The sequence below is a fragment of the Leucoraja erinacea genome, unplaced genomic scaffold, assembly GCF_028641065.1.
Source record: "Leucoraja erinacea ecotype New England unplaced genomic scaffold, Leri_hhj_1 Leri_297S, whole genome shotgun sequence".
NCBI lineage: Eukaryota > Metazoa > Chordata > Chondrichthyes > Rajiformes > Rajidae > Leucoraja > Leucoraja erinaceus.
The window spans coordinates 88,676-116,156 of record NW_026576198.1 but is presented as its reverse complement, the minus strand read 5'-3'; the positions used below and the strand labels follow the sequence as shown (position 1 = coordinate 116,156).

At 51.7% G+C, this 27,481-nt stretch overlaps 1 protein-coding gene across 1 annotated transcript; it reads left to right on the top strand.

Moving 5' to 3' along the window:
- Window positions 1-26,994, top strand: LOC129693450 (uncharacterized). The gene is made up of 7 exons (XM_055630265.1): window positions 1-107; window positions 385-539; window positions 752-871; window positions 15,322-15,408; window positions 16,939-17,053; window positions 17,660-17,740; window positions 26,747-26,994. Exons 2-7 carry the CDS (start codon window positions 393-395, stop codon window positions 26,992-26,994), a joined length of 798 nt encoding a protein of 265 aa, XP_055486240.1. The 5' UTR covers window positions 1-107; window positions 385-392.
- Window positions 26,995-27,481: the final 487 nt, after the last annotated feature.

Below are 27,481 nucleotides of genomic sequence, written 5' to 3'. Positions count from 1 at the left end.
CTGGAGTTGCGTCATGCGCACTCGATGACGTACTTCTCCCCACCCCTAGTTACCGCCACCTCCGGCGGTGCGGTCGAGTTCCACATAGCAACCGGTGACCAGAGGGAGTGAGCGCCTCCCTACCCCTCCCCGTCACCCACAAACCCTACCGTCACCTCCCTCACGCTCACCATCTCTCTCTCCTTTCCCCTCACTTCCCTCCCTGTCTCCGTCCCTCTCTCTCTCTCCCTCCCTCCCTCCCTCCCCCCCTTCCTTTCCCCCCCTTCCCCTCCCTCTCTCTCTCTCCCCCCCCCCCCCCCCCCCCCCCCCCCACCCCACACCTCGCTCCCCCCCCACCCCCTCTTCCCCCAACCCTCTCTCCCCCCCCCTTCCCCTCGCCACCAGGGACCAGCATGGACTCCAACTACCTGCGGGATGTGCTGGGCTCGGGGCTGGCGGAGGGGCTGGCGGAGGTGGCTGAGCGGCGGCCCCTGGACCCCATCGACTACCTGGCCCACTGGCTGTACAAGCACAATGACAACTTGGATATACAGAGACAGGTGCACCACTCCCCCTCCTACTCCTACCGTCCTCCCTCCCTAGCCAACTCCCCCTTCCCCACCCCTTCCTTCCTCTCCCTTTGTTACCCACCTTCTTCCCCCATCTCCTCTCCCCCCCCCCCCCCCTCCAATTACCCCCCCCTCTAGTTGTTCCCCGATCTCACCTCCCCCCCTCCCCTCACTGAACTAACCCTGTGCTTCCCCCGTTCCAGGACAAGGAGGCAGAGGCTGAAATGGGCATGGAGATAGATGCCTACCTGAAGGAGCGGGTCATCCAGGAGCAGCTCAATGAGGAACTGGAGCAGATGGAACAGCTGTACGTGGCCAAGCTGGTAAGTGGCCTTTCCTTCCCCCTCCTTGATTAGTATGGGTGTCATGGGTTATGGGAAGAAGGCAGCAGAATGCAGTTAGGAGAGTGAGATAGATCAGCCATTATTGAATGGCAGAGTAGATGATGGGCCGAATAGCCTAATTCTGCTCCTATCACTTATGATCCTCCCCTACACAGCCCTCCCCCTCCATCTCCACCGCTCCCCACCAACCCGAGGATGGTGCCTGGATATACAAGAATGTTGCCAGGACTCGAGGGCCACACCTCTCTTCCTTTCTCACTCTACTACCTTTTGGATCTAAGTCGGTTGGGCAGGTGGGCTGAGGAATGTTTGATGGAATACAGTGAAATGTGAAGTGTTGCATTTTGAGCAGTATAAGTTGCACGAGACCTACAGAGTGAATAATTGGGCTCTGGGGAGTGTTGTAGAGCAGAGGGGTCTAGGAGTGCAGGTACATAGTTCCGGGTTAGTTCCTTCAAGGTAGATAGTGTGTATTAAAAAAGGCTTTCAGCACATTGGCCTTCATCAGTCAGAGTATTTTGAAGTTGGAAGGTCATATTGCAGTTATATAAAACATTTGTGAGATCACATGTAGATCTTTGTCATCATGTTATAGGAAAGATGGAAAGGGTGCAGAGAAGATTTACGAGGATGTTGCCAGGATGCTGGCAACACAGGATGCTGGAGGGGGGGTGGGGAGCACAGGGTTAGTTCAGTGAGGGGAGGGTAGTGGAAGGTGAGATTGGGGACAACCAGAGAGAGGGGGTAACTAGAGGAGGTGGGGGGGTGGAGAGATGGCGTCAGTGAGGGAGGGGGGGGGGGGGGGGGGAGAGGAGATGGGGGAAGGGGGGGGAGAGGAGATGGAGGGAGGAAGGTGGGGGAGAGAGGTGGGGAACAAGGGGAGAGGAAGGAAGCGGTGGGGGAGTGGGTTTGGGAGGGAGGATGGTGGGAGTAGGAGGGGGAGTGGTGCACCTGTCTCTGCATCTCCAGGTTGTACTTGCACAAAATTCTGGAGTAACTCAGCAGGACAGGCAGCATCTCGAGAGAAAGAATGGGTGACGTTTCGTGTCGAGGACTTTCATCAGACTAATTGAGGTGTACTAAACCATGAGAGGAATAGATTGGGTAGACACAGAGTCTTTAACCTCTGGGGTAGGGAAATCTTGGTATTTATTCCTTGGAACTCAGAAGCATGAATAAGTTTTCAGTTTAGTTTATTGTCACAGTGAAAAGTTTTTTGTTGCGTGCTAACCAGTCAGCTGAAAGAGATACAGGATAAAGGGAATGTGAATGACGTGTAGTGCAAGATAAAGTCCAGTAAATTCTGATCAAAGATTGTCCAACTGCCTCCAATAAGGTAGATAGTAGCTCAGGACTGCTCTCTAGTTGTTGGTTGAATGGTTCAGTTGCCTTATGACGCTTGACCTTATAGAGGTGTACAACATTGTGAAAGGAATAGGGCGGTGTTGATTTGTAGTCCTTATAATAACAGTGGCCTCACACCATGTCAGATGATATAGAGTTTACTTAAGAGTTCACTTGAAGACCAACGGAATGCAGCATGCTGCGACGCTAACAAGCTAGTGGGCATAACTACATATGCGTGACTCGTAGCATGAGCCACTAATCTACATCTCCCCCCCTCTTAAAGAATCAATAACGATGTATACCCATAACGAAGCAAAGCAAATATCACCACCGATGACAGACTGGTGGAAAGTCAAACATAGTCCGGATACTTCACGACCGGCCTGCAAACACGACCGGCACGTGTTCGATAGAGGCCATCTCCATATAGACCATATAGTAGCAGAGCGCCAGAGGCCTAGGTTCCAGTTTATACGTTTTCCCTGTGACCGTGTGGGATTTCTCTGGGGCTCTGATGTAGGATCACTGATTGTCAATGATATACTAAGTCCAATAGTGGCGTTTTAAAACTTTTTTTTCAAGCAAACGTTCGTACAGCATCAGAGCAAAGCCATAAAATATCTGCACACCTTAACTTAAAACTGAACACATCGTACCTAACAAAACAAAGAAACTATGGAACTCTTACTAAAGGACTGAAGACTGAACATGACGAGACACAGACGAGAGACATTGGACTAGCACTTTTACGGAACAGATCACAGAGAGTGGTGAATCTCTGGAACTCTCTGCCACAGAGGGTAGTTGAGGCCAGTTCATTGGCTATCTTTAAGAGGGAGTTAGATGTGGCACTTGTGGCTAAGGGGATCAGGGGGTATGGAGAGAAGGCAGGTACGGGATACTGAGTTGGATGATCAGCTATCATCAAATTGAATGGCGGTGCAGGCTCGAAGGGCCGAATGGCCTACTCCTGCACCTAATTTCTATGTTTCTAAGACACTGTTGAAAAACAAGCTTCCTTATCCTCACTGAATGATTGATGCCCTTTGAATACAGCTATCCAGGGTGAAAGCCGCAGGAGTTAAGCCCCTATCCCATGATGCGAGTTTACCCGAGAGCTTTCCTGAGTTTAAAAAAAAATCAAACTCATGGTACTTCATCACAAGTATTTTTTTAACGCTTGGAAATTTTTCACAGTGTTGAAAGAACTTCACGAGTTACCGTGCTTCCCGAGTACCTGCCTTTAGCATTACGAGCCACTAAGAGACATCCACGAGCTCCGACGTACCCGCTACGTACATTTTACGTACTTACCACGAGTTTGATTTTTTTTTTTAAACTTGGGAGAGCTCTTGGGTAAACTTGCATCGTGGGACAGGGGCTTTACATTGCTCTGCAGTCGGCTGACACCTTACTGAAGTTCCCAGAGACACAGCTTTTGCTTATCAGAAACACCATTCCTGGAAATGTCACTCCTTGTAATGTACAAGATCCCACATCCGGTTTCTTCCCACACTCCAAAGATGCGCAGGTTTGTCGGATAATTGGTTTAGGTAAAAATTGTAAACTGCGTTGACCAGCGATCATCTCGTAGACTAGCACCATCCTATATACTAGGATGTGTGGGTGAATTGTCAAAGGGTCATATAGTCATAGAGTCTTAATGTGTGGAAACAGCCCCTCAGCCCAAAATCACCCACGCCAACGAACATGTCCCATCGACACTCTTCCCACCTGCCTGCGTTTGGCTCTGATCCATCTAAAGTTGCCCTAGATATGTGAAGAGAAAAAGATTAGTAAATGTAGGTCCCTTGCAGTCAGAAACAGGTGAATTGATCATGGGGAACAAGGACATGACTGACCAATTGAATAACTACTTTGGTTCTGTCTTCACTAAGGAAGACATAAATAATCTGCCGAAAATAACAGGGGACCGGGGGTCAAATGAGATGGAGGAACTGAGTGAAATCCAGGTTAGCCGGGAAGTGGTGTTAGGTAAATTGAATGGATTAAAGGTCGATAAATCCCCAGGGCCAGATAGGCTGCATCCCAGAGTACTTACGGAAGTAGCCCCAGAAATAGTGGATGCATTAGTGATAATTTTTCAAAACTCTTTAGATTCTGGAGTAGTTCCTGAGGATTGGAGGGTAGCTAATGTAACCCCACTTTTTAAAAAGTGAGGGAGAGAGAAAACGGGGAATTACAGACCAGTTAGTCTAACGTTGGTAGTGGGAAAACTGCTAGAATCAGTTATTAAAGATGGGATAGCAGCACATTTTGAAAGTGGTGAATTCATTGGACAAAGTCAGCATGGATTTATGAAAGGTAAATCATGTCTGACGAATCTTATAGAATTTTTCGAGGATGTAACTAGTAGAGTGGATAAGGGAGAACCAGTGGATGTGTTATATCTGGACTTTCAGAAGGCTTTCGACAAGGTCCCACATAAGAGATTAGTATACAAACTTAAAGCACACGGTATTGGGGGTTCAGTATTGATGTGGATAGAGAACTGGCTGGCAGACAGGAATCAAAGAGTATGAGTAAACGGGTCCTTTTCGCTATGTCAGGCAGTGACTAGTGGGGTACCGCAAGGCTCAGTGCTGGGACCCCAGCTATTTACGATATATATTAATGATTTGGACGACGGAATTGAAAGCAACATCTCCAAGTTTGCAGATGACACGAAGCTGGGGGGCAGTGTTAGCTGTGAGGAGGATGCTAGGAGGCTGCAAGGTGACTTGGATAGGCTGGGTGAGTGGGCAAATGCATGGCAGATGCAGTATGATGTGGATAAATGTGAGGTTATCCACTTTGGTGGCAAAACCAGGAAAGTAGACTATTATCTGAATGGTGACCAATTAGGAAAGGGGGAGATGCAACGAGACCTGGGTGTCATGGTACACCAGTCATTAAAAGTAGGCATGCAGATGCAGCAGGCAGTGAAGAAGGCGAATGGTATGTTAGCATTCATAGCAAAAGGATTTCAGTATAGGAGCATTCTACTGCAGTTGTACAGGGTCTTGGTGAGACCACACCTGGAGTATTGCGTACAGTTTTGGTCTCCTAATCTGAGGAAATACATTCTTGCCATAGCGGGAGTATAGAGAAGGTTCACCAGACTGATTTCTGGGATGTCAGGACTTTCATATGAAGAAAGACTGGATAGACTCGGTTTGTAAAGATGCCGGATGTACGGGAGTGGGCGCCGTCTGTGTATGGCAGCCTGCCCACAGTCCATCTCTACACCTTTTTTTATTTTATTTTATTTTAAGTCCTGTTAAAAAATGTTAGTGGAGGTCTTCTATGTGGGGGGTGGGGGTGGGGAAGGGGGAAACTTTATTTGTTAGTCACCTACCTGGTCGGAGAGGCAGCATCCCTCCAAGCTGCTTCTTCGCCCCGTCCTCGCGGCCTACCATCGAGAATGGAGCGGCGTTTCCTGTCGGGGCCGGCCGGGACTACAGCTTCGGCGGCGGTGGTGCAGCGCTGGGATACCAACACGGAGCGGGCGATACCTTACCGGGTCGCCGTGCGGTGAGCTCCGGAGCGCTGTGGCCGTCGATCCAAACATCGCGGAGCTGGGGCTGCGGGCGTCCAGCCATGGGCGGCGCTGGATTTGGAGCGCCGCAGAGCCAGGGTTCAAGTTTGCCGGGGTCGGAGCTCCAACCGGCGCGGCCTGAGGGCTACGAGTGCCCCGGTCTCCGGGGAGGAGGCAGCCACTCCAAACGTTTCCAAGCCGCTGAGGAATGTTTCACCCGAAGCTGAAGTTTCATCTTAGAAACATAAAAGCATAGAAACATAGAAATTAGGTGCAGGAGTAGGCCATTCGGCCCTTCGAGCCTGCACTGCCATTCAAAATGATCATGGCTGATCATCCAACTCAGTATCCCGTACCTGCTTTCTCTCCATACCCCCTGATCCCCTTAGCCACAAGGGCCACATCTAACTCCCTCTTAAATATAGCCAATGAACTGGCCTCAACTACCCTCTGTGGCAGAGAGTTCCAGAGATTCACCACTCTCTGCGTGAAAAAAGTTCTTCTCATCTCGGTTTTAAAGGATTTCCCCTTTATCCTTAAGCTGTGACCCCTTGTCCTGGACTTCCCTAACATCGGGAACAATCTTCCTGCATCTAGCCTGTCCAACCCCTTAAGAATTTTGTAAGTTTCTATAAGATCCCCTCTCAATCTTCTAAATTCTAGAGAGTATAAACCAAGTCTATCCAGTCTTTCTTCATAAGACAGTCCTGACATCCCAGGAATCAGTCTGGTGAACCGTCTCTGCACTCCCTCTATGGCAATAATGTCCTTCCTCAGATTTGGAGACCAAAACTGTACGCAATACTCCAGGTGTGGTCTCACCAATACCCTGTACAACTGCAGTAGAACCTCTCTGCTCCTATACTCAAATCCTTTTGCAATGAAAGCTAACATACCATTCGCTTTCTTTACTGCCTGCTGCACCTGCATGCCTACCTTCAATGACTGGTGTACCATGACACCCAGGTCTCGCTGCATCTCCCCCTTTCCCAATCGGCCGCCATTTAGATAATAGTCTGCTTTCCTGTTTTTGTCTTCACGGCAAGAGGGCCCTGAAAATCATCGGACTGGCTGCAAGGCCACAAATGCGCTGTGGCCGTCCTCGGGTGTTTCACGGAGGTTTACTGTGGGGAAAGGCACCACAAACTTTCTGGTGCCTTTCCCCACAGTGGAAAGTTTTGATTCTGCTGTGGGGGGACGTTTGTATTGAACTCTATAATGTGTTGTGTCCATTTTATTCATTTTTTTTTTTAACCTTTTTTTATGGTTTGTAATGGAACTTATTATTTAATTTATGTAAAGCACTTTGGTGTCAATGTGAGTTGACTTAAAACGTGCTATATAAATAAAACTTACTTACTTACTGTACTCGCTAGAATTTAGAAGATTGAGGGGGGAATCTTATAGAAACTTACAAAATTCGTAAGGGGTTGGACAGGCTAGATGCAGGAAGATTGTTTCCGATGTTGGGGAAGTCCAGAACAAGGGGTCACAGTTTAAGGATATGGGGGGAATCTTTTAGGACCGAGATATCTTTCCTTGGAGACATCTAACTCCCTCTTAAATATAGCCAACGAACTGGCCTCAACTACCTTCTGTGGCAGAGAATTCCAGAGATTCACCACTCTCTGTGTGAAAAATGTTTTTCCTTATCTCCATATAACAATATGTTATATGGTTATATGGAGATGAGGAAAACATTTTTCACACAGAGAGTGGTGAATCTCTGGAATTCTCTGCCACAGAAGGTAGTTGAGGCCAGTTCGTTGGCTATATTTAAGAGGGAGTTAGATGTGGCCCTTGTGGCTAAAGGGATCAGGGGGTATGGAGAGAAGGCAGGTACAGGATACTGAGTTGGATGATCAGCCATGATCATATTGACGGGCCGAATGGCCTACTCCTGCACCTATTTTCTATGTTTCTACCCATGCACCTGTTTAAATGTTTCTTAAATGTTGCAATGGTACCTGCCACACCGACCTCGTCTAGTATGTTGTTTGATAAACCCACATCCCTTTGTGTGAATAAGTTCTCAATTCCTATGAAATCTTTCCCCATTCACCTTAAACCTATCTCCCCTGGTTCTTAATTCCCTGACTCAAGAGGCAAGAGACCAGGCAAGAGACTCTGTTCGTCTACGCCGTATTTGTAGCTCTCATGATTTTGTATTCCTCTATGAGGTAACCTATCATCCTCTTGCACTCCAAGGAATTGAATCATAGTCTGCTTAACCTCTCCCAATAGCTCAGGCCCTCGAGTCCTGAACATTTGGACAGGTACATGGATCGGATAGGTTTAGAGGGATATGGGCCAATTGGGCAGTGTAGGTGCAACATGTTGGATGGCATAGGCAAATTGGGCCGAATGGCCTGTTCCTATGCTCTGAAACTGAATCTATCCACGTACAAGTCTAAATGTTGCAAAGTACCTGCCTCTCCTCTGGCAGCACGTTTCATATACCTACCAACCTTTGTGTAAAAAAAAGTTACCCCAGAGATTCAGATTCAGAATCAGAATCAGATTTTATTCGCCAAGTATGTTTTGCAACATACGAGGAATTTCATTGGCCAGGCCAGTCATACAATTAAAAGCAACAGACTCAAAAGATAGGTTGAATAAGTTAGGTCTTTATTCTCTGGAGCGCAGAAGGTTAAGGGGGGACCTGATGAAAGAGGTCTTTAAAATGATGAGAGGGATAGACAGAGTTGATGTGGACAAGCTTTTCCCTTTGAGAATAGGGAAGATTCAAACAAGAGGACATGACTTCAGAATTAAGGGACAGAAGTTTAGGGGTAATACGAGGGGGAACTTCTTTACGCAGAGAGTGGTGGCGGTGTGGAATGAGCTCCCAGTGGAAGTGGTGGAGGCAGGTTCATTGGTATCATTTAAAAATAAATTGGATAGGCATATGGATGAGAAGGAAATGGAGGGTTATGGTACGAGTGCAGGCAGGTGGGACTAAGGGGAAAAAAATTTGTTCGGCATGGACTTGTAGGGCCTGTTTCCGTGCTGTAATTGTTATATGGTTATATGGTTATATGGTTAAAACACATTTTAACATGAACATCCACCACAGTGACTCCTACACATTCCTCACTTTGATGGAAGGTGAAATAAAGTTCAAGTTCTTCCCTTATGTTCTTCCTTAGTCGGGGGCTTCGAGACCCCCTTAATGGGATGATCTTGACTCCCGTAGCCGGTGGCGTTCGGGCCCTCTGCGTTGAGGCGTTCAGCTCCTGCATCGGGGGGTTGTCAGCTTCCGGGCGATCAAACCTCATGTCGGGGCCGGTCGAACCTTCCGCGACGTTGGAGCTCCCTACTAGCCTCTCCCGAGACTGCGAGCCCTTGATGGTAAGTCCACAGTGGTCGCAGTGGGAGCGATCCCAGGCAAGGGATTCGCTCCGATGTTAAATCTGCGCCCAGCTGTGGGGCTCACGACAGTCCGAGGCGGCTTCCAGCTCCAGCGATAGTAGGTCGCGGAACCCAGAGAATGTGATCCGAAAAATGATCACATCTCCGGGAAGGTAAGAACCTGAAAAAAAAGTTTCCCCCGATCCCTCCCCCGACATAAAACAAACCAAAGTACATTCAATCAAACTTTTAACAACACTAAAAATAACAAAAAGATGCCATCTCGCCGGCACCCCTGCTGGTCGCATTTCTGGTGATTTCTGGTGATCTGGTGAATAGGTGATTCCTATTTAATCTTGCACCCCCTCACCTTGAAGGGCCTGTCCCACCTTCACGACCTAATTCACAACCTTTTTTATTCGTAGACATTTTTCATCAGGCTAGAAAAACGACTCGACCTACTTGATGCCACGAGTACCTACGACTAGCATCATGTCCTACCTTTGATCTACCTATGACCTCCTACGACGTCGTGAAAGTGGGACAGGCCCTTAAACATATAATTGTCTGCAAAATTGTCCCAATATTTATAATGTTCCTGTGGGACATTGTAGGTGCGGTGGTGAATTGTGTGTAAATTGTGTGGGCAAGGATGTTAGGAGAGAGGGTGGATTGGGTGATCAAAAATACTTTTGCCACATTTGTCTTCATCAGTCAGAATATTGAGTTTAGAAGTTGGGAGGTCATGTTGCAGTTATATAGGGTGCAGGTATATAAACTGGAAAGAGTGCAGAAGATTTACGAGAATGTTTACAGGACTCAAACATTGTTTAAGAAACATTTAGACAGGTACATGGGTAGGATTCATAGAGTAATAAAGCAGGAAAACAGGCCCTTCGGCTCTACATGCCCCATCTATACTAGTCCCACCAGCCTGCATTTGGCCCACATCCCTCTAAACCTACCCTATCCATCTATCTATTTATCTATACTATTACTAAAATAAATCTTGATCACTTCCGGTCTGCGTTGTTTTTAAATTTGCGCAAAAACGATATCCTATATCGCTAGGATTTTTCGCCACCTTACTCACTGTTCTCCTCTGCTCCAAGCGCACCAAGTTTTGTTCTCATCGGTGGAAGATTATAAAAGTTATGAAGGTTTTAAAAAATCGTGAGATCAGCAGATTGGTCTTCTCGCCTGTCATTCACCATAAAGGTAACGTCCCATTCGGCAACCGCTGGAGAATAAAGCCCCGGTGGCGGGGCTGAGACTGTGAGCATGTCCAGAAGACGCCCATCCAGAAGCTGCCAAGAATAAAGCTGAGCAGCAGAGTGTGGGCATTGTTCTGCGGGGGAAAGGGGGCTGTGTTCTGCGGTGGGGGGGGGCTGTGTTCTGCGGTGGGGGGCGGGCTGTGTTCCGCGGGTGGGGGGTCTGAGTGTGACAGGCGCTGGGGACGTGAGCAGCTGAGTGAGTCCGGAGCCAGGTCAAGGCCGGGGTCGGGAACCGCTGAGCTCATACATCCCCACACCCCGCCTCCCCTACACCCATCCCCCTCCCCTACACCCATCCCCCTCCCCTACACCTACCCCCCTCCCCTACACCCATCCACACCCTCCCCTACACCGCCCCACCCCCTCCTCTGCACCCACTCCCCCTCCCCCCTACAACCCCCGCCCCTATAACCCCCTTCCCCTACACCCCCGTCTCCCCTACACCCCCCCCCTCCGCTACACCCCCCCCCTCCGCTACATCCCCCTTCCACTACATCCCCCCACCACCACATCCCCCCCACCGCTACATCCCCCCCTCCGCCACATCCCCCCTCCGCCACATCCCCCCTCCGCCATCCCCCCTCCGCCACATCCCCCCTCCGCCACACCCCCACCCCCCCTCCGCCACACCCCCCCCCCCTCCACCGCCCACACCCCCCCCCTCCGCCATCCCCCCCCACCGCCCCTCCCCCCACTACCCCCCCACCGCCACATCCCCCCCCCCCCCCCCCACCGCTACATCCCCCCACCGCTACATCCCCCCCACCGCCACATCCCCCCCCACCGCCACATCCCCCCACCGCCACATCCCCCCACCGCTACATCCCCCCACCTACCACTCCGCCACCCCCCCACCGCTACATCCCCCCCCCTCCGCTGCATCCCCCTCCGCCACACCCCCCTCCGCTACATCCCCCTCCGCTACACCCCCCTCCGCTACATCCCCCTCCGCTGCATCCCCCTCCGCTGCATCCCCCTCCGCTGCATCCCCCCTCCGCCACACCCCCCCCCCCTCCCCCCTCCGCCACATCCCCCCTCCGCTGCATCCCCCCCCCTCCGCTGCATCCCCCCCTCCGCTGCATCCCCCCTCCGCCACATCCCCCCTCCGCCACATCCCCCTCCGCTACATCCCCCCCTCCGCTGCATCCCCCCTCCGCTGCATCCCCCCTCCGCCTGCATCCCCCCCTCCGCCGCATCCCCCCTCCGCTGCATCCCCCTCCGCTGCATCCCCCTCCGCTGCATCCCCCTCCGCTGCATCCCCCTCCGCTACATCCCCCTCCGCTACATCCCCCCTCCGCTACATCTTTGAGGAAGTAACAACCCGGGTGGATAAAGGGGAACCGGTGGATGTGGTATACTTGGACTTCCAAAAGGCTTTTGACAAGGTGCCACATAAGAGACTATTGCTAAAAATAAAAAATTATGGGATTGGGGGTAATATATTAGCATGGGTAGAGGATTGGCTAACAAATAGGAAGCAGAGAGTGGGGATAAATGGTTCATACTCGGGATGGCAACCGGTAACTAGCGGGGTTTCCGCAAGGGTCGGTGCTGGGACCCCCAGTTGTTCACAATTTATATAAATGATTTGGAGGAGGGAACCAAGTGTAATATATCAAAATTTGCGGACGATACAAAAATGGGAGGAAAAGTAGGGGATGAGGAGGATAGGAAGAGTCTGCAAAAGGATATAGATAAGCTAGGTGAGTGGGCAACAACTTGGCAGATGAAATTTAATACTAATAAATGTGAAGTCATTCACTTTGGGAGAAAAAATGAAAGGGCAAGTTATTTTCTAAATGAGGAGGAGCTGCGTTGTAATGCAACGCAAAGGGATCTAGGGGTATTAGTACATGAATCACTGAAAGTTAGTATGCAGGTGCAGCAAGCAATTAGGAAGGCCAATGGAGTTTTGGCCTTTATTGCTAGGGGGATTGAGTATAAAAACACGGAGGTCTTGCTGCAGCTGTACACAGTATTAGTGAGACCACATTTGGAATACTGTGTACAGTTCTGGGGTCCATACTTAAGAAAGGATGTACTAGCCCTGGAGGCAGTGCAGCGAAGGTTTACAAGATTAATTCCTGCAATGAGGGGATTGACATATGAGGAAAGGTTAAGTAGGCTGGAACTCTACTCTTTGGAGTTTAGAAGAATGAGAGGCGATCTCATTGAAACATATAAGATCGTGAGGGGCCTTGATCGGGTGGATGCACCGAGGATGTTCCCAATGATCGGGGAAACTAGAACTAGGGGACATAGTTGCAGAATAAGGGGGGGCTCTTTTAAAACTGAGATGAGGAAGAACTTCTTCACCCAGAGGGTGGTTAATTTATGGAATTCACTGCCCCAGGGAGCAGTGGAAGCAGAAACTTTAAATATATTTAAGACTAAAATAGATGTTTTTTTAGCTGCCAAGGGGATAAGGGGCTACGGGGAGAGGGCAGGGATATGGACCTAGGTATGGTTAGTATAGTAAGACCTGAGTGATCTCCTGGACAAGTGTCGATCGCCTGGATTGGGGTCGGAGGTGAATTTCCCGGATTTTTTTTTCCCGAATTGGACCTGGGTTTTTATCCGGTTTTTTGCCTCCCCCAGGAGATCACGAGGTTCTTGGGGTGGAGAGGGGTGATAGCGGTATAAAGGGGAGGGTAGTGTCTTGTGTTCTGTGTCTTGGGTCTACTGTTTGTGGGTAAGTGTGTCTGTTTAGTGTTCAGCCATGAGCGAATGGCGGTGCGGGCTCGACGGACCTGGTGGTCTACTCTCGCACCTACTTTCTATGTTTCTATGTTTCTATCCCCCTCCGCTACATCCCCCCACCCGCTACACCCCCCACCGCTACACCCCCCACCGCTACAACCCCCCCACCGCTACACCCCCCACCGCTACATCCCCCCTCCGCTACATCCCCCCTCCGCTACACTCCCCCCCCTCCGCTCCCCTACACCCCCCTCCCCTACACCCACCCCCCCCGCCCCCCACCCCCCCCCCGCACACCCTCTCCCCTGCCCCCCCACCCCGCCACCCAACCCCCCCCCCACACCCCCCCCCCCTCCCCCCCCCGGCCCCTCCCCCAACCACCACCCCCCCCCCCCCCTCCCCCCCCCCTCCCCCACCCCCCCCCCCCCCCACACCTGCCACCTACCCCCGCCCCACCACCTCCCTCCCCACTCCCCCCCACACACCCAACCCTCCCCCCACACCTCCCCCCCCCACACCCCCCCCCCCCCCTCCCCCCCCCACACACACCATCCCATGCCCCCCACACACACACCCCCTCCCCCACACCACCCCCCCACACACAACCCCTCCCCCACACACACCCCCTCCCCCACACACACCCCCTCCCCACACACACCCCCTCCCCCACACACACACCCCCTCCCCCACACACACCCCCTCCCCCACACACACCCCCCCCCTCCCCCACACATCCCCCTCCCCCCTCCCCCATCTCCCCTCCCCCACTCACCCCCTCCCCCTTCCTGCCTGAAGCCATCCGACGCTTTGCCTGAAGCCATCCCCCCGCCTACAGAACGTTGCGTTGGGGGAAATGTTACATTGGGGAATGGGTTGCGTTGAGGCCACCTCTGTGACTGGGACCCAATGGGTCCCATTTAATCTAGTGTACCTGTCTAAATGTCTCTTAAATGTTGTGATAGTACCTGCCTCAACTACCTCCTCTGACAGCTCATTCCATATATACACACCGTGCTTTGTGTAAAAAAAACCTAAGCCCTCGGGTTCCTGTCAAATCTTTCCCCTCTCACGGTGAGCCTATAATTGTCTGTTCCTCAATTTTCCTTAAATCTATGACCTCAATGTAAGATGTGTGGGTGAATTGTCACAGAGTCATGCAGCGTGGAATCGGGCCTTTCAGCCCAAATTGCCCACAACAACCAACATGTCCTTTCCACACTAGTCCCACCCGCCTCTTTGGCCCATATCCTTCCAAACATATCTTATCCATGTACCTGTCCAATCCTTAAGCGCTGCAATCGTACCTGCCTCAAATATCTCCTCCAGCAGCTTGTTCCATACACCCACTACCCTCTGTGGAAAAGGTAGCTCAGGGCCTCGAGTCCTGCAACATCCTCGTATATCTTTGCTGCACCCTTTTTAACGTAGAATTGCCCAAAATGTCCCATCGTAAGGTTCCACTTGCCTGTATTTGGCCCTTATCCATCTAAATCTGTCTTATCTAATCGTTGCCATACTACCTGCCACAACTACATCCTCCGGCAGCTTGGTCCATACACCCACCACCATTTGTGAAAAAAAAATGTTGCCCCTCAGGCTCCTATTAAATCTTTCTCCCCTCACCTGGAAGCTATGTCCTCTAGTTCCTGATTTAATTACTGTGAATTTACAGGCACCTGATCTATTCCTTTCATGATTTTGTACACCTCTGTGGGATCACCTCCTCGTCCTCCTGCGACCCATGAATAAAGTACCATCCTACTCAACCTCTCCCTGTAGCTCAGGCCCTCCAGCCCTGGCAACAGCCGCGTAAATTTTCTCGGCACCCTTTCCAATCTCTAAAACTGTCCCCCAATTCACAACACCATTATAGGACGTGTGGGTGAATTGTCTGTAAAGTTGTCCCCCAATGTGCAACATCGCTGTACATCATTCAACCAGCGATCAGTAAATGTGCTCTCCACAAACCAGGCAAGACCCACTCACGGGAAATCTTCTGGGGCTCCTTATCCTCACAGGGACTGTCGTTCCCCCCTCCTCCACCACAACGTCCTCCCATCACTACCTGAACTAACAGTGCCATCCCTCTCACTTTCTCCCCTCCCTCTCTCCCTCCCTCATTCACTCCTTCTCCCACCCGCCCTCCCTCATTCCTTCCTTCCCTCTCTCCCTCCGTCCCTCAACCCCTCCCTCCCACCCTCCTTCCCTCCATGCTTTAGCTGATAGAGGAGGCCGCTGCCGAGGCGCGGTCCCATTCCACGCCGTCTACTCCCAAAGAAGTTACGGCCGCTGAATGGATGTCCCAGGTGAGTGAGTGAAAGGGAGAGTGGGTATAACCCTCTCCACCCCCTCCTCTCCAAACCCTCCCCCTCTTTTTACCCCCACTTTCTCGCCATCCCTCTCTCTAGCCTTCCCCCTCTCTTGTCCACCCCCCCTCTCTCTCACGCTCACCCCCTCTCTACCTCTCCACCTCTTTCCCTCCTTCTTCCCCTTTCCCTCACTCTCGCCCCACCTCCCTCTTCCACTTGCCCTTTGTCTTCCTCTCTCCGTCCTGCCCACTCCCACCACCTCTCTCACCCTCCCAACCCCCCTCTCTCATCCTACCTCTTGCCCTGCCCCCCTCTCTCACCCTCCACTTTCATGCTCTCTCTGGCCTTGACTTCCCTCCCAATCTCTTCCCTCGCACTCCCCTCTTCGTGCCCTGCTCTTTCATCCCCTCCCACTCTCCTCCCCCTCCCCCTCTCTCCCCTCCCCCCTCTCTCCCCCTCCCCCCCCCCCCCCCTCCCCCCCCCCCCCCCGCCCCCCCCCCCCCCCCCCCCCCCCCCCCCCCCCCCCCCCCCCCCTCCCCGCCCCCCGCCGCCCCCTCCCTCCCCCCCCTCCCTCCCCTCCCCCCCCCCCCCTCCCCCCCCCTCCCTCCCCTCCCCCCTCCCCCCCCCTCCCCCCCCCCCCTCCCCCCCCCTATCTGCCCCCTCCCCTTCTCCCCCCTCCCACCCCCCTCCCCCCACCCTCCCCCCCCCCCCCCCCCCCCCCTCCCCCCCCCCCCCCTCCTCCCCCCCCCCCCTCCTCCCCCCCCCCCCTCCTTCCCTCCCTCCCCCTCCTTCCCCCCCCCCCCCCCTCCCCCCCCCTCCTCCCCCCCCCTCCTCCCCTACCCCCCCCCCCCTTCCTTCCCCCCCCCTCCTTCCCCCCCCCTCCTTCCCCCCCCCCCTCCCCCCCCCCTCCTTCCCCCCCCCCTTCCCCCCCCTTCCTCCCCCCCCCCCCTCCCCCCCCCCTCCTTCCCCCCCCTCCCCCCTCCCTCCTACCCCCCCCCTCCTTTCCCCCTCCCTCCTTTCCCCCTCCCTCATCCACCCTCCCCCCTCCCCCTCTGCTGCCCTCCCTCACCCCCTCTCCCCTCCCTCCCCCCCTCTCTCTCCCCTCTCTTCCCTCCCTCCCCCCTCCCCCTCCCTCTGCCCCCCCTCCCCCCCCTTTCCCTCCCCTCCCACTTCTCCCCCCCTCTCTCCCCCACCCCCCTCTCCTCCTCTCCCTCTCCCCCCCCCCCCCTCCCTCCCCTCTCTCTCCCCCTCCCCTCTCCCTCTCCTTTCCCCCTCCCTCTCCCTCTCCTCTCCCCCTCCTCCTCTCTCCCCTCTCCTCTCCCCCCCTCCCTCTCCCCCTCCCCCTCCCCCTCCCTCTCCTCCCCCCCTCCCCCCCTCCCCCTCCCCCCCCTCCCTCTCCCCCCCCTCTCTCCCCCCTCCTCTCTCTCCCCCCTCCCTCTCTCACCCCCCTCCCTCTCTCACCCCCCTCCCTCTTATCCCCCTCCCTCTCTTACTCCTCCCCCCCTTCCCGGCGCTCTGTCTACACAGGAGTCGGGGATGTTGGAGAGCTCGTCGAGTCTGGTGCCGCCTGGCTGGGAGGGAGAGCCCGAACTGGAGACCGTCACGGAGGGGGGGAGGGGGAAGGGAGGGAGGAGGGGGGAGGGTAGAGAAGTGTAAGAGGCGGAGCAAGCGAGAGGTGTGGGAGGGTGGAGGGGAGAGGGGCGGATTGAGAGAGGGATGGATAGAAAGAGGGGTAAGAGGAGGAGCAGGCAAGAGATGGGGGAGGTTGGAGGGGAGGGGGATGGATTGAGCAAGGTAAAATGAGGAGCGGATGAAAGATGCAGGCGAGGGAGGGAGAGGGGAGAGAGAGGGATGGATAGAGAGAGAGGTAACAGGAGGGGAGGGAGATGGGGAGGGGAGACAGATGGGCGGAAGGGGTGAGGGGCTGTGGGAGGGAGGTGGGACAGAGGGGAATGTGAAGTTGGGGCAAAGGGGGGGCGTGGGTGGGAGGAGAGGGAGTGAGGTGGAGGGAGAGGGAGGGAGGGAGGTGAGGGGAAGAGGGTAGTGGAGGAGATGCAAGTGGAGGGTGGAGAGGCCCCCCATCCAATGTCAGCTCTCCTTCCCCTCTCCCCAATCCCCCACTACCCTCACTTCCCACCCTCACTCTCCTCTACCTCCTTCCCCCCATCTCTCCATCACCATCTCTCCCCCAACCTCCATCCCTCCCTTTCCCCCTGGTATAATTCTCTCCCCTTTTCTCTCCCCACAGCATTAGGAAGCCCCAGACATCGGAGCAGGGAAATCGCGTGGAAGTCGAAAGGCAAAGGAGGAGGGATAGAAGGATCTGGAAGTAGGGGGCGGACATCGCTGAGGCCAGCAGCCAAGCTCCTCTCCCTACTTCCTCACCCATCACCTCTCCCGCTTCCCACCCCCTCACCTCCCCACCCTCACCTCCTCCCACCCTCACCTCCCCCACCCTCACCCTCCCCATCCCCTCACCTCCCCATCCCCTCACATCCCCCCACCCCCTCACCCTCCCCCCCCCCCCCCCACCCCCCTCACCCCCCCCCCCCCCTCACCTCCCCCACCCCCTCACCTCCTCCCACCCTCACCTCCCCCCCTCACCTCCCCCACCCCCTCACCTCCCTCACCCCCTCACCTCCCCATCCCCTCACATCCCCATCCCCTCACCTCCCCACCCCCCCCTCACCTCCCCACCCCCTCACCTCCCCACCCCCTCACCTCCCCACCCCTCACCTCCCCACCCCTCACCCTCCCCACCCCTCACCTCCCCACCCCTCAACTCCCCACCCCTCACCTCCCCACCCCTCAACTCCCCCCCCCCTCACCTCCCCACCCCCCCTCAACTCCCCACCCCTCACCTCCCCACCCCTCACCTCCCCACCCCTCAACTCCCCACCCCTCACCTCCCCACCACTCAACTCCCCACCCCTCACCTCCCCACCCCTCACCCTCCCCCCTCACCTCCCCACCCCTCACCTCCCCACCCCTCACCTCCCCCCACCCCCCCAACCCTCTCACTCCCCACCCCTCATCTCCCCACCCCTCAACTCCCCACCCCAGGTCATTAAAGGTAGATTTCCCCCTTTCACTCATCTCCCCTCCCTTCTTCTGGCACACGGAGCCCACACCAACCATTGATCACACCAGTTTAGTTTAGTGATACAGTGCAGAAACAGGACATTGAGACTACCGAGAAGGAGCCAACCATCTCGTCACCCATTCACATGAGTTTAGCTGAGAGATACATCACAGCAATCGGCCCAACTAGTCCACGCTGACTAATGATCACACCTTGAGTGTAGACAAACAGCGTGGCAACAGGCCCTTGCATTGATCATTTGCACAAATTTAGTTTAGAGATACAGTGTCGAAACAGGCACTTTGGCCCATCGAGTACATGCCGACCATTGATCTCCCATTCACATTAGTTTAGTGTGGAGATACACACCATGGATATTGGCCCTTCGGCCCACCAAGTCCACGGCCAGCATCGATGACCTGTTCATACTGGTTTACTTTTGAGATACATCGCAGGAACAGGCCCTTCGGCCCACTAATACTGAGCTGACCATTGATTACCTTTCACACTAGTTTAGTTTTTAGATGCAGCATGGAAACAGACCATTCGGCCCACCAACTGCATACCAACCATCAATCAACGGTTCAATGCGGCTTTATTTGTCACATGTGTAAGTGCAGAATGAAATTCTTTTTGCATATTTACACATGCAGGTGTCCCCATGTTTTGGCGCCATTTACACAAGTTCAAAGTCGGGACCGTATGTGGAGCGATTCCCCATCCAGATAAGTCCCAGGCTCCTGCAGGGCCTTCCCCCTTCGCCTTCAACCAAATCTGCCCGTGAACCGACGTCCCACACCTTTCCCAGCCATCTTTGTGTCCCTCCCGGGTCTCCTGGCAGGAGTATTTGCGGCCATCTTTATCTCTCATTACTGAGGTCTAAGGTTCCCACCTTTTAAGCACTGCTGCTTAAGTGCCGGCCACTACTCAACTCTTCTGCCTTCTACTGACCTAGACAATTGCACTTTACTCAACCTCTCCCTCTCTTTTCAAATTCATCCGTTCAAGTTTGATTAGTTCCGATTTACTACATGGAAACAGGCTGTTTGGCCCACCAAGTCCGCACCAACCCGTTCATTGTGGTTCTGATAATTGTTTGTTTCTAAGCTTCCCTCCAGTCTCATTTCAGTAAAAACACTGAATCAACCACTTGAAACAACTACATTTTATTTTACCAAAAGCGCGTCACAGATCAAACACTACATAATCCCACCGCGGGTTCGATCCCTGTGGTTGCCTGTTCAAGCCCTCTAGTCCTCGCTCAGACAGACTCTCCAGAAGTTCACGCAGTCCGCTCTTCCAAAAGATTGACGCTTAGCCTCGTGATCGCGGATCTCGAGGGGCTGAACCATATTGGGGTGGTCTGTCAATAACCCAATTACAGATATTGATTAACCCCATTCATAACAGGCATTCCCCAAACCCAGTGATACAACTGCGCAATACATTGTATATGAAATGGACTTCGAGATTTACCCTGATTTACAGAAAACCCAGACAAGGCTCAACACCTCATCCAATCAACACTTGGCAGTCAAACTCTGCAACATTATTTACAAATATTTATAAGGTGTATGTCTGGTTTGCAGCGATCCAATCCATTCAATGCATTTTGCGCCATATTGACAAGGTTTGCAGATCTTCCCATTCTTTGCTTGCAAATTGTATCTAAGCTCCAGACACTCTGGCACCTCTTCGCAGCCTCTCCCAGCTCTGCAGAGAGTAATTCCAATTTGACCAAATCTCCCAGCAACCCTGAAACTTAACCCCATTTTGAGGTCCTAGCTGGTCCAATTTAGCCAGGGCTAACAGTTCCATTTACAGATACTGCGTGGAAATAGGGCTTTCTGCTAGTCAATGTCGACTATCGATCACTCGTTTCACACTAGTTTAGAGCTACAGCACAGAAACAGGCCCTTCGGCCCACCAGGTGCATGCTGACTATCGACCACCCATACACATTGGTTTAGTTTAAAGATATAATCTGGAAACAGGTAATTCGGCCCACCAAATCCATGCCGACCATCAATCACCCATTCACACTAGTTGAGTTCAGAGATACAGCACGGAGACAGGCCCTTTGGCACACTGAGTCTGCGCCAACCATCGATCGCCCATACAGAGTGGTTTAGTTTAGATATACTGTGGAAACGGACCGTATGTGTACCGAGGTATAGTGAAAAGTTTTTGTTGCGTGCTTACCTAGGTGTCAGTGGAAAGACAATATATGATTGCAATCTGAATGGTGGCCGATTAGGAAAAGGGGAGATGCAACGAGACCTGGGTGTCATGGTACACCAGTCATTGAAAGTAGGCATGCAGGTGCAGCAGGCAGTGAAGAAAGTGAATGGTATGTTAGCATTCATAGCAAAAGGATTTGAGTATAGGAGCAGGGAGGTTCTACTGCAGTTATACAGGGTCTTGGTGAGACCACACCTGGAGTATTGCATACAGTTTTGGTCTCCTAATCTGAGGAAAGACATTCTTGCCATAGAGGGAGTACAGAGAAGGTTCACCAGACTGATTCCTGGGATGTCAGGACTTTCATATGAAGAAAGACTGGATAAACTCAGTTTGTACTCGCTAGAATTTAGAAGATTGAGGGGGGATCTTATAGAAACGTACAAAATTCTTAAGGGGTTGGACAGGCTAGATGCAGGAAGATTATTCCCGATGTTGGTGAAGTCCAGAACAAGGGGTCACAGTTTAAGAATAAAGGGGAAGTCTTTTAGGACCGAGTTGAGAAAAACATTTTTCACACAGAGAGAGGTGAATCTCTGGAATTCTCTGCCACAGAAGGTAGTTGAGGCTAGTTAATTGGCTATATTTAAGAGGGAGTTAGATGTGGATCAGGGGGTTATGGAGAGAAGGCAGGCATGCAATACTGAGTTGGATGATCAGCCGTGATCATATTGAATGGCGTTGCAGGCTTGATGGGCCGAATGGCCTACTCCTGCACCTAATTTCTATGTAACGGACTGAGGAAATATTGCAGCTAGATGTCTGACAGCAGAAATGGCTAGTACAGGTGAAGGCGAAGAATATGAGTGACCTTTTTAAATACTGTTAAATACTGAGTCCAAAGACTGCATCATGCTGAGATGGAAGATAACCAGTTCTTTTCAAGCATGAGTCAGTATTACAGTGAAGACCACAGAATAGATACGAGGGCCTTAAAACTGCGGGCAGCTGGACGCTCAGGTCACGTGTAGAATTAGCATAGGTGCTCCTTTATCATTTATTCTGCACTATGTTATCTCCAATATAGAGGAGAACATATTGGTACATAAGGTGTGTAGTGCAACATTAGTAGTGTACTGACCACAGATGTTTGATGCTGTGCAGGATGGTTCGAACCTGGTGGAAAGAAGCTGTTCTTGAAGCTGAAGTTCAAAATTCTCAGGTTCTTGTTCCATTTTCTGGATAGTATCAGAGAGAAGAGAGCGTGGCCAGGTGCCCATATCAGTCAGCAGAGCAAACCTAGTTTGTGCAACCACATTCTAAGGTAGTAAGTGGGAAACATTTAATGAACCCACTCCCTACAATCTACAATCTACAGTGATCAATTAATCCACACAAAAAAAGCACGTCTTTGATTTGGAAGGAATCAGGGTCATCCGGAGGAATCACGTGCAGAGGAAGAAGGAACAAACTCCACACAGACAGCACCTGAGCTTAGGATCAAAGGCGGGTCTTCGGGACTGTGAAGCAGCAACACTGACAATTGCAACACTGCCATGCAGAAAATGCTTAACAAACAACGAACGTGAGGATTTGGAAAAGATACCCCAGATTCTCATTAAATCTTTTCCCATTCACCTCAAAGCTATGTCCTCTTGCGCTCGATTCGCCTACTCTGGACAAGAGACACTGCACAGTTACCTGATCAATTCCTCTAATGATTTTATGCACCTCTATAAGATCATTCTCCTGTGCTCCAAGGAATAGGGTCCCAGTCTACTAAACCTCTCCCTAGAGCCCTGGCAACATTCTCGTACATCTTTTCTGTACCCTTTCCAGCTTGACAACATCTTTCCTAATACACGGTGACCAGAACGGAAGACAATATCTTATAAGTATGCAACATGACTTCCTAACTTGTCTACTCAACACTGACTGATGAAGGCTAATGTGCCAAAAGCCTTTTTGACCACCCTGTCTACGTGTGACCACCTTCAAGGACCACGCACTTGCACTTATTAATCCCTCTGCTCTACAAAACTCTCCAGAACCCGAACGTCTTGCCCATGTTAGAATTCCCAAGTGTACAAATGGTGCCTGGAGAAATTAAATTAATTAAAACAATTTGGGAAAACAAAATTAAAAAGTAATTCAGGAACTAACCAGTAAATTGTCAGGTCAATGCGAAAAATGCTACCTTCAGGTTCAGTAAAGTATTTTGGAAGGAAATTCACCTGACATCGATATGATAGAGTAAAAGAGTGATACAGTGCGGAAACAGGCCCTTCAGCCCAACTTGTTCCAGCTACACAAGTCTCACCTGCCTGCGTGTGTTCCATATCCCTCCAAACCTGTCCTATCCATGTACCTGTCTAACAGTTTCTTAAATGTTTTCAGACTCACTGATGTGGTTGACTCTGTATTGCTCCTGGAGTGTGTTGAGAGAGAGACTTTCCTGCGATATCTATACCCCATGTATGAATTTCAAAAGGGCGGTACGGTGGCACGGCGGTAGAGTTGCTGCCTTACAGCGCTTACAGCACTTGCAGCGCCAGAGACCCGGGCTCGATCCCGACTACGGGTGCTGTCTGTACGAGGTGTGTACGTTCTCCCCGTGGCCTGCGTGGGTTTTCTCCAAGATCTTCAGTTTCCTCCCACACTCCAAACATGTACATATTTGTGTCAATTGGCTTGGGTTTCTATACTTTATATAAGTGCAATACTGGCCCTCGTGTGTGTGGGCTTGTGTTACTGTGCAGGGATCGCTGGACAGTGGGTTGAAGGACCTGTGTCCGCTGTGTATCTCTAAACCAAGCATGAGTAAAAGTGACGTTCTCCATATTGTTGAAAACCAGGTGGAATTCCCGGCTGCTCTGCAGACAGCTCAATAGTTTAAATAACTCAATGATTCGACAGTACATAACTAAATGGTGTCGAGGGGGAACTACAAGCCCACAAATCGCCAATTAATTCATATTAATGCCATGTAACCAAACGAAATTATATTATATACACATCTTGTCACATATTGGAACAGATGTTTAGATTCCTCTAGAAGATAACCATCGTCAAAGACCCACACCACCCTGACCAGCTTCTGATATTATTGGGAAGGTGGTGCATGAATTTGAGAATTGTGACCCCCAGTATCAAGAAGAGGTTCTTCCCACCTGTCATCGGGCTCTTTAACTGTTCAGCACACAACCCAAATCAACACCAAAAAATTATAGTCATTGTGGTCAACAACTACTAATGTTGCACTGCATACCTTGGCTTGAACAACATGTTCTCCCTTATAATGGAGAAAACAAAGTGGACATTTAGTGATTCGTTTGTGGAGGACCAATGTTCATTCTACAAGTGACCCTACACTACCAGCTGCCCACTATTTTAATCCCCCATCCACTCTGATATCTTCTGTGGCCTCCTGCACTGTGACATTGAGACCCATGCTTGAAAAGAACGGGTCGTGGCGTGATGCAGATTTCTGAAGTACATTTTGAACTCTGCAACATAACGTTCCTCATATTCTCTGCCTGCGCCAGTACTGGCTGTTTGCTGTAAAGGGCATGTCCCACTTTGCCATTTATTCGGTGACTGCGAGCGTCAGTGACTGACGCCCGTAGAACCATCAAGTTGTACGACATACACGCTGACGTATGCTGTCCTGCAGGTGACGCCTGGTTAGGGTCAGGGCCAGGGCCAGGGCCAGGGCTAGGGTTAGGATTATGGGCTGTAAAATATTCTTCCTTCAATGCATGGATTTTAAACATTATTATATTAAAATTAATACAATAAAATCAATTGTGCAAATGAGAAGATGTCTGTCCAGTTTTATTTACAGATGTATTGATCTGCTTCTAGATCCAATCACCATCTCTAACTTGTCACAGGGATGGATTCAGTGAGTGTAGACTGAACTCCTCTCTCCCCTCTCCCCCCCCCCCCCCCCCCCCCACATCCCACCTTCTCCACTCCCCCCACCCATCTCCCCTCCCCTCTCAACCCTTCATTCCGCTCTATTCTTCTCCACTCCTCCCTCCCCTCACATCCCTTTCTCCCCCTCTGCCTCTCTTCTCCCCCCCCCCCCCACTTTCCCCGACGGCCACCATTTGTGGACCCAGCCTGTGACAGCTAGATCCCACGAATAGTTCTGCACAAAGCCTACTCCACATCATCTGTTTTAGTAACATTAACTATGGGATAAAAGCAGACTTTGGGAACAACACCCCCGCCCTCTGCCCCCTCGCCTTGCTTCAAAATGGGTGGTGGGTATTTAGACAGTGGCCGGAGCAGGTGGGTGGTACATTGACAACATTGCCTGTACCCATTTGAAAAGCCCGCTGCCTCTGGGGGGTTTGGAGAAGTGACGTGCGGTGAGGTCAATAGCTGGAGTGGCACTGGCTAGTATCAGAGCCAGATCTACACAGAGCCAGAACCCGATAGAGGTGCCGCCAGCAGTGGAATGCTGTAGTGCGCCGCCGCCGCTGCTGAAGCTAGCTAACGTGGAGGGAGAGCGAGGTTAACCTAACCCTAACCCGAACCCTAACGCTAACCCTAGCCTAACATTAACCTGAACCCTAAAGCTAACCCTAGCTCTAACTCCAACCATAACCCTAGCCTAACATTAACCCTAACCCTAGCCCTAACTTACAAAATTCTTAAGTGGTTGGACGGGCTAGATGTAGGAAGATTGTTCCCGATGTTGGAGAAGTCCAGGACAAGGGGTCACAGCTTAAGGATAAGGGGGAAATCCTTTAAAACCGAGATGAGGAGAACTTTTTTCACACAGAGAGTGGTGAATCTCTGGAACTCTCTGCCACAGAGGGTAGTTGAGGCCAGTTCATTGGCTATATTTAAGAGGGAGTTAGATGTGGCCCTTGTGGCCAAGGGGATCAGAGGGTATGGAGAGAAGGCAGGTACGGGATACTGAGTTGGATGATCAGCCATGATCATATTGAATGGCGGTGCAGGCTCGAAGGGCCGAATGGCCTACTCCTGCACCTAATTTCTATGTTTCTATGTTTCTAACCCCAGCCTTAACCCTAGCCTAACATTAATCCTCACCCTAGACGTAGCCCTAACCATAACCGGGCGTCACCCGCAGGACAGCATACGTCGGTACACAAAAAAGCTGAAGAAACTCAGCGGATGCAGCAGCATCTATGGAGCGAAGGAAATAGGCAACGTTTCGGGCCGAAACCCTTCTTCAAAAGTAAAAGTGGCAGGCAGACAAATCCAGGGCAAAAATCAAAAGGTCCACTTTTCAACATAATTGTATAAGGGGTAAGAGTGTTGTAAAAACAAGCCTGAAGGCTTTGTGCCTCAATGCAAGGAGCATTCATAATAAGGTGGATGTGAATGTGCAGATAGTTATTAATGACTATGATATAGTTGAGATCACGGAGACATGGCTCCAGAGTGAACAAGGCTGGGAGCTGAACATCCAGGGATATTCAATATTCAGGAGGGATAGACAGAAAGGAAAAGGAGGTGGGGTAGCGTAGCCGGTTAGAGAGGAGATTAACGCAATAGAAAGGAAGGACATTAGCTTGGAGGATGTGCAATCGATATGGGTAGAGCTAAGAAACACTAAGGGGCAGAAAACGCTAGTGGGAGCTGTGTACAGGCCACCTAACAGTAGTAGTGGAGTTGGGGATGGCATCAAACAAGACATTAGAAATGCGTGCAACAAAGGTAAACCAGTTATAATGGGTGACTTCAATCTACATAAAGATTGGGTGAATCAAATTGGCAGGGATGCTAAGGAAGAGGATTTCTTGGAATGTGTAAATGAGACATTACACACGTGTAACTTCAAGATAGTGTTTAATATACATTCAGACTTAACAACATATTAGTAGTCACTGGCTCCAGCCTGCTACTGAACTGCGTAATGGAAGAAGTGGGTGTTAGTATAAATGATACAGTGAGGCGGGATTAGTGATGCTAAGATATATATGATTGGTTGCATTCATAAACCAATCTACATCCTTCCCCTTAGAAGATTAAGTATGGTGGGTACTCGCGCCATATCACCATATCTAACAGGCGGTTTACTGTCACGACCAGAACACGTACGGACCAAACCCTCCCCCCCTTCATCGGAAAGATTAAAGGGCGGCGACAGACCCGGAGGCGAGAAGGACGTGGAGGGGGTTGGAGGCGGCAGAGTGGATACACAAACAAGAGGGGTGAATCTGCGGTTAGTGACAGCCACGCCACGCAGAGGAGAACGGAACATGCGAGTGGTGGGCGACGTGCAGGGGCTGGTAACTGGATCTGCAGTAGACGGCAGGAACAGAAGTGGAGGAGCGTAGGGACCAGCTGGCAGCGGACGGGGTTCCTGCACAGCCAACAGATGTTGACGACTTCTGCGGTAAACTGTCCCTTCATAGTCCACAGGTAAGATCGAGGCGCATCAGCTGTGCCAACCACGGTGGCCAGGTGGTAATATCCACTCGCAGTTTGTAGACAAACCTGTCCCGGCAGCAGAGACATGAGGGGTTTGCATGACCTGTCGTGTGATCATTTCTGAATATCGTGCTTCTCCTGAGGCAGGCTCCAGCACATGAGGTATCAGCTTGTGCTGAGCAATCGGAATCGGTGGTCGTGTAGTTCTGGACATAAGCCGCTGGGCTGGTGATCCCAGGGTTGCGTCTTTGGCTATATTCCTGAGGTTCAGCAGATCAAGGTAAAAGTCCAAATTCGCCAGGCACGCTTGCTCCATCAGCTGTTTAGCGCTCCTGACAGCCCACTCAGCAAGTCCGTTACTCTGCGGGTACTCAGGGCTGCTCGTAACGTGGT

What these genes read in the sequence shown, in the direction of transcription:
- LOC129693450 (XM_055630265.1), top strand. Translation starts at nt 393, where the DNA reads ATGGACTCCAACTACCTGCGGGATGTGCTGGGCTCGGGGCTGGCGGAG. An exon ending in ACTTGGATATACAGAGACAG is followed by an intron (nt 540 to 751) that starts GTGCACCACTCC and finishes CCCCCGTTCCAG; the next exon opens with GACAAGGAGGCAGAGGCTGA. An exon ending in AGGGATAGAAGGATCTGGAA is followed by an intron (nt 17,741 to 26,746) that starts GTAGGGGGCGGA and finishes TGTCACGACCAG; the next exon opens with AACACGTACGGACCAAACCC.